General features: G+C 44.5%; 1 protein-coding gene across 2 annotated transcripts in view; it reads right to left on the reverse strand.

Moving 5' to 3' along the window:
• Window positions 1–7657, reverse strand: part of LOC144138679 (uncharacterized) — a 51791-nt gene extending 44134 nt beyond the window's left edge. The window contains exon 1 of one of the 2 annotated variants that reach the window (XM_077671077.1): window positions 7146–7656. In XM_077671077.1, the coding sequence (XP_077527203.1) occupies window positions 7146–7219 (74 nt within the window). In that variant the 5' untranslated portion in view covers window positions 7220–7656. Of the gene's footprint in view, window positions 1–7145 lie in introns of both variants that reach the window. The other variant, XM_077671078.1, reaches the window with a different exon arrangement.
• Window positions 7658–7894: the final 237 nt, after the last annotated feature.

Genomic DNA, 7894 nt, shown 5'->3' on the forward strand with positions numbered 1-7894 from the left:
TGCATGCACAAGTGATGCCCAAAGATGGCACGCCACACTCAAAACAGCTGCCAACTCCTGTTTGGATAAGAACACTACTTTCCCAGCTTGCAACACTAGCGATAATCCTCCTGAGTAAAAGAAACGAAAAATGAAAAGGAAAGACTACTGCACTGATTTTTCCAGGCCCAAATGTTTCAGTTGCAGGTACTACACAGTACAGCGCTGTGTTCGTTAGAACTGTTGACATTGCCAAAGGGAGTCGGAAGCATCCCTCGAGACCTTAGACAAGTAGCAACCCTAAAATCTCAAACAATGTTAGAAAAATTTAACGTAAAACACATTTGCAAAAATTAAAAGGCTCGTTGCCCTTCGTGTAATCAGCCCCCACCTTCCAAAACCACATTACTATAGCCAATACTTCACAACGGCCTTCGTTAATGGTTTTAATCATGAACAACCACTACATAGCGCCACTTGATTGTCGCATTCATTGAGCTTGAACGCGCCATCCCAACAAATACTTTCGTACGCCTGTATTTTAAGTCGTACAATTTCACTAACAGATGGAGGGGTGGTCAAAAGAGGCCCCGTTAAATCTAGTTTCCCACAGTTAGCAGGTCGGTATGTCAGAAACTATATCCATTGCACCTTTACAACCATTGCAAAAGAAAAATCCAGGCAGATTTTTTGCTTGGCATGAAAGCTTCCCTAGCATTCCAAATTGTGATGCTTACCCATTTTACTTATTTTCGAACCATCCAGACACGTTAAACATGCCTTCAATCTGTCAAATGCCACCGCCTGTGTGTTGAAGAATCCAAAATACGCCATGAGGATAGCGCATCAGAAACTGAACTTCTGAATGCCCTGTCTTGGTGAAAACATGCACCCACTGGGTGAACCAACTCTCATCACAGACAGTACATTCTGGACTTGGACATACTAAAGTAATCAGGCCACGTCTACAATTCTTTTCCCAGTCTCTTCAAACGAGGGCCATGCCTTTGTTCACTGCAATGTGATAACAGACTAACAGGACTTTGAAAGTGCATTGAGGAACACACCGACGCAATCTTTTGCGTAGCTTTGATACCTTCACCACGCGGATAAGATAAGTATGAGGAGAAAAAAAAATAAGCTGTAGTAAAAAATAAATTGAAACAGGCATTGAATAGAATGCTCATGATAAAAAGCTACAACTGCTCTTTATCAGATTTTATCCAAAATGAGAAATTGTTTGGTTGGAAGATAACAGCTGGCAAAATTCCCTGCATTTATTACTCTGAAACAATTCTGTGACTCAACAGGCATGTACATGAAAGGCAAAAAGGCCTCAGTACACAGGAAATTAGTGCTTAGGGACGGTTACACTGACGCTGCATCGCAAGCGAAGTGTGTTATGCAGGAGACACAGAACATGCAAAAAAAATGCAGCAGAACAATTTCGAAAAATAAACTATGCATTCGGCGAACAGAGCTTGCTTTCTATTTCCCCCAGCTTATAACAGGATAGTTGAGATGGTAAGCAAACAAAAGCCTCGCAAGTGTTCACTCGTTTTTAAAATCTCGTTTCGTCATTTCTAGTGGAAGAGGAAAGGTGGTTTCGGCGCAGTCTTTACGTTAAGTGTGTGTGTTCTTTCCAGTCTGTTTTTGCGTTACACCCAGTGCAATCCTACAAAGGAGCTCCAATTTAGTTTTCAGCAAATCTTCTCCACATCAAAAACATGCCGCAAGAAAAAAAGAAATAACGCCAGTTCAAGTATGCCATCCCAGAATTTCATATCCAGTTGGATGGAGAAGTCCGAAACCAATTTAATTACAGAAGAAGAGGAGTCTTTCAAAAGGTTCTTAAGAAACTTACTTTTTGTGTGTGTGTGTGTGTAGATGTCATTATGTACACAATTTAAGCAGAACTCTGAAGCACCCTATGCCACCAACACTACGTGGCGCATGGCATTGAACAATACTTTAGCAAATTACTGTACCAAGAATTTTGTAAATGCAGTCAGTTGTTAAGACTACCATTTCAGCATTCACAAGAAGCCTTAATGCACAGGGCAGACAATCATCGCACTCAAGATACACACGTATTCTGACAAGCTGTGCCCACATCTTGCGATGGAGTGACAAAGTTTAAAAAACGATACACCTACATGAATACAACAGTGGATAGGCATGCCGCATGCGATTCTAATTGAATAAATGTGCCGGCGTACACTGTCAAACAGAAATCCCTTCTCTGCGATATAAACATGCGGATGCTGCATTAATGTGCAGAATGACGGCAACGATTCAAACGCACAGGAAAAAAAATGCGAGTTACACTTTTTGTGGATGAAGCGTGAGCTTTCTAACTGTACGCAAAAAAAGTTATACTTGGCACAAATTCCGCTGAGCACGTTTTATTAACGACAACTCTCTTTCTTTTGCCATGCCATTATCAAAACATGTTTCAGAACCCATTTAAGCGACTATATTTACAGTCCAAATATCTCAAGAATTTGACCAAAACTGGAATCTGTTTGCCTAAACCCAACCCACATGTCACCATTGTATCACGCTGCAAAAAAAAAATTTCAAAATTTTTCGAAACTTTACAAGCTCTATCCAATTTCATAAAATAACATGAATGCCAAATGATAAAGATATTTGCAAATCGCTCAATCCTACCAGTGTCATTTGAGGGAGCTTACTGACTAAGCATTGGCAGAACAGTTAACCTTTGAGCTGTTTCCATGGCTGCACGTGTGAACTAGCTGATAAGGACCACAAGGAAGGCAAGCTCGCTATCTCTGGAACTGTAAATACCAGAGAAAAAACCGGCCGTTGGAAGTACACTGCCTAGAGCTAACAGAATGTGCCCGCATGTATAGCACCTAATCTTTGTTAACCCAGGCGAAAAAAACAATTGGAGGACCATTTGGACCTGCCGAAAACACAATTGGAACCATTTGAAAATGCAAATGGTTCCATTTGGCCCAGTTGGTTTTCGACAGGTCCAATTGGGCCTCCAACTAGGCCTCCAAATGGACCTCCGAAAGGTCCAATAGGGCCTACAAAAACGCAACTGGAACCATTTGAAAATGCAAATGGTTCCATTTGGCCCAGTTGTGTTTCCGACAGGTCCAATCGGGCCTCCAATTGTTTTTTTCGCCTGGGTTCGAACAGGTTCCTCTGAGGGGCATTTTTTTTTACACCATTCACTCTCAGTGCTGGGATTGTAGTGTTTGTAATGTACAGTTACTGCTCACAAATGCACCACCTGTACAGAACATAGCTGCAGTGCAGGGTTGACAAACCTTGGTAGCTAAATGAATAATTTCAATCAATAATAACTTCAGCTAACAATGAAATTCACACCATACGTGGACATTTGCCCTTCAAATTTCTCCTCGATTTCTGACACATGACTTGAGAACAAACGTGGACATTTCTGGACTCCTCATAGTGTTCCCATTCTTTCATACTGATCCCAAACGAAGAATGGAATATGTTGACTCTCAAGACAGCAAATATGAAGCCAGAATTGTTTGAATTTTTTTTTTCATATTTCAGGCATACAAAAATGAGTGAGAATTAGGTTTTCATCAAAATTAGGCTGCCTGCGGGAAGTTTTTTTTTTCTATCGCATGCAATACAACACCTGCAAGAAGTAGGATAACACAGAGGCTATAAATGCCATGCAAGGAATGCATCTCTGACAAGCGACTGGCTCGCAACAGGTGCCCCTCCCAGTACCAGAGTTTCAAAGCTAAACAAATAGCGAACAAAATCACAATTTCCACCATGCCGTAATTGGCAATTTCAGCATTTGCATCATGTGAAAAGGGAAATGGTTTTGTAACCGAGTGATGAATAAGGCCATTACAGAACAGGCTGTAGGCTATTCTGCATTATAAATTATATTTTCAACATGCTTATTAAGCACACTGCACAGCCCCAAAGCACTTTTCCATGTCATGACAAATTTGTATATATGCAAATTCAGCTCCATTTTCTACCAACACATGCAACCTAATACCTGTGCCACACACGAAAAATGACATTAAGTGTTAATGCCTTAAGTTTTAATGCCATTAATTCACTGCTACACGCAAAAATCTAACGCCATTCGCTCTAATATCATTTTTTGTTTAAAAGGTTCCGCACAACTCATTCGCCTTCACGAACGCCTCAAATCTGGCTACTATCGAGCACAATGGGCGCGAAAAGAAATTTTTTTGCCCTTGATGGAACCCAGGAAACTCAGCACCAGCGTATTGACGTGGAGACGTAGCTGAACTCCAAAATATGATTTTTTGTGCCCTCTTGGTCGCAAAGTTCTGAAGATGAAGTTCACTAAAACAGCAGCAAAAGGCAAAACATCGTGTAACTAGTCATTTTGAATTTTTCAGATTTGCAATGCTACCGCTGGCAGGCAATGGCAGCTGCTGAAACCACTTTCAGAAACGGCTCGCACCATTTTTTAGAAAACACTATTTCTAATAATGTTTTCTTTCACAAACAACATTTTTTTGCCCTTGCAAAATGCTTTTCTCTGTGTTAACTTCTAAAATAACATGTATTTCTGTTTTTTGGTCATTATGTGGTGCCTAACACATCTAATGCCTTTGCGTTTTCGCGTGTAGCCTGACCCACCCAAATGTCATTCGGTATCTTAAGGCCTTAACCACTTAATGTCATTTTTTGTGTACGCGTGGCACGGGTACCGACACATGCAACCTAACACCTACCAAAAGTAAGAGAAGTTTTCAAATTTGGAAGTTTAACGCACCGTAGCTACTCCTGGGCTGTGAGGTGCACCGTCGTGAAGTGCTCCAGATTCCTTTCAACCACCGGGGGATGCTACTCAAGTTTTCATGTTCTCTCTGCGCTACGTACGCATGCTGGATTCAACACAGCTCCCCGATACCAGCAATCATACTCTGTCAAATAATTTTGTTTCCACGCAAGCGTTTTTCCCAGATGTTTGTTACATATCCTGCAAATTTCTGAGGCTAGGTTGGAGCAAACAAAGCGTAACAAGAGTGCTGCGAGCCAAGCACAATGTGGTTACATGTTGTGTGCCAACTACATGGACAGGAGATAACTTGCAACTACCTACAGGTTTCAAGACCCATTACTTCACAGCTAAAGGACTCGTTGCAATCGAAGTTTTTCGCGCGAGAAAACATCTTATAAACTGTTTTTGCGTCGAAGGGTACTTGTAGAATTTAAGGAAACTGCAAAAAGCCGGGCCACACCACCAACCACTTCAAATCTTGTACCCTGGCCCTCTCCATCGTCCCAGAGAAAAGTGTTGGTTGCTTTATTTGACTATTTACACGAAATCGGCCTTGCAGAGATAATTTAGAACTTTACGTGTGAGATCGTGTGGACTTTTAAGTCACCACGCAAAGCTTCGTGTTCACTTTTTCTTTTAATCTCTTCTTTTCCCATCTTTCTTCTGCCCTACTTCTTTTAGGGCCTTTACCCCCTTTTCCCCATCCCCGCAGAGTAGCATGCAGGCGGGAACATGCCGGCAAACCTCTCTGCTTTCATCTAATAAAGAGCTCTCTCTCTCTCTCACTGAAAGCAGGAAAACTCAAAATTTGGCCCCGACACCAAGCTCAAGGTTTCGCTTCACGGCAAACCCAGCCGCCACACATCAATTTTGCAGACAATGGACAGCCTTGACATATACGAAAATATGTTCACATGCTCAAGCAAGCTACCACTCATTGTTCATGTTGATGTTGACACCAACTTGTGCTGCCGAGCCTTCTTTCTGTTCACTTCTTGCTGTTTTGAACAGCAAATTTTCTTTAAATTTGCCATTCGCACCAACAACTGCAACTTTATCAAATGTCACTACGATTTACATTCGGTGATCCACCTGCAAGCTAAATTATTAGCAAGTAAAATGAGAAGCGAGATTACAGACACAGAAAGCAAACAGTTCCTTCTAGCAGATCGAGTTATTTTAACAGTGCCTATTGCTAGAGGCGGTAGCCCAGCGCAATTAACGAAAAACGGGTTCCAAGCACCTCGAAGCAGTTGAAAGTGTTGATCTCACAAAGGCAACCTGGCCTTTTTGAAATCCCCGTTTTCAAACTGCCTGGCTACGACGATCTTGTAACAGCTTTTCATCTACAAGTCATGACGGACTTAGCGCTAGGAAAACGTCATGTTTCACTACACGTCGCGAGTCAGCTCACACGGAGCAGCAACGAGTCATTTGAATAACTGCAAGCACCGCCCTGCAACACCAGACCCCCGGAGCGGCTATGGAACAAAAAAATAAAAAAAGAGCGGCACCGTTACGCAAGACTAATTATAGATCACCGTGCCCCGTCTTTTGTTTTTTACTTTTTTGGAACCCGCTCCGACCACATGCGGAACTTTCGACAGATCGCAATCACCGCAACGGATCATCCCTCGGAAGACAGCTGGCCGCATTTTATTTCCGTTCGGCACGACCCCGCCGGAACAGCGCCGAAGCCATAAAGTCGAGCGGCGCGTTCATTAGTGGCCGTTCAAAATAGCAGCCGCTGCACGCGCGCTGATTGAAGACGCCAAACTTCGCGCCATCTTACGCCTAGCGAGACTGCGTCCACTTTGCACCACAAACAACACTTGAAGGGTCCTCAACGTGCGCATGGTGCCGCGGTAGGCGGATGAAACGAAAATAAAAAAGTGACAAGGCCAGCAAATTTATAATCGCCTGTTCTCTCTCGCACGTCGCAATCCGCCGCACGGTCGAGGCTCTCGAATAAACGAGAGGGTTACGCAAACACAACGGTGGAACGCTGAGAGGCGTGTTTCGTTTCAAGTACTACAACGGCTAATAAATACCTGGCGAGTTTGGACGCCTCCTTTCCTAGCAACCCACGACAGGTGTCTCGCGTTCTAGACAAGAATAACGTACCAAGCGTAACTGACACGCGCTACCACTCCGTCTGCCAGTTACGACTAACCAGAATGTTGGAATCCGCGTTCTTGAACCAAAAAGAGGCGCGCCCCAACACGTCGTCTCAAGCGCGCCTATGTACACAAACGGAACAGGTTGCGGTATTTTTGAACGACACCTGCACGCAACTAGGTCCACTTCGTTCCGTTTTCTTGGTCACTTATCCGGGATAAAAGTCCGTTAAAACACGCAAACGGAAACTGCGTTCACTCACCGATGCCTGGTACGGTGTTTTTCGTGCGGCCCCTCGCAGCGACAGTTTTCGCCGCAACGACTCCGCAACAACATCGCGGCTCCGTAAACGTCGTCCGACGGCAAGGATATGGGGCGGGCACTTATTTACCGGGCCACCGAGCTCGCTTCGAGATCCATCCAGTGAGACTTGGGCGATGACACGTCCGCGAGACGGGCTCCCAAGCGTAGCGCTGGCCCAGCGACGTGCCGAGCGTCGCCAGCGATAGGTTTAGGCCTACGAGCTCCCGAGCCGTCCCACGCCAACCGACGTCCTCAAAATACGCCGCGCTGGGGCCGGCTTCAGCTATTCACCATGGAGACGACGCTTCGCGCTCTCCTTTTCGTCTCTTGGCGGGGAAGGACCGTCTACGAGGCGAGACGTCGCTTCCGCGTCAACAGCGACTCCCGCCCCCCAGCTGAGAGTACGCGAAATTAAAGAGACGCCGCGAGAAGGCACGAACGCTTGCGACGCGCGCCACACCAGTTTGTCGAGTACTTACTTTTAGGTTTTTATCTCCTGCCGCCAAAGCAGACGTAGCACCAAATAAAAAATTTTCGTTCCCAGCAGTCAACTTATACAAAAAAAGTGCGCATTCTGATTGGGCAAAATTGTGTCACGTGCATGGTCACGTGAACAACCGCTCTGCCGCGGCGCTGTTTTGGCACGCTTTTCGCGCCAAAATTTAAGTGCAACCACGCATCGGCAGTAGCGCTTTATTCAACTAGAAA

The sequence above is a fragment of the Haemaphysalis longicornis genome, unplaced genomic scaffold, assembly GCF_048455015.1.
Source record: "Haemaphysalis longicornis isolate Haplotype H1 unplaced genomic scaffold, Haemaphysalis longicornis Haplotype H1 scaffold_5, whole genome shotgun sequence".
In the NCBI taxonomy this organism is placed as follows: domain Eukaryota; kingdom Metazoa; phylum Arthropoda; class Arachnida; order Ixodida; family Ixodidae; genus Haemaphysalis; species Haemaphysalis longicornis.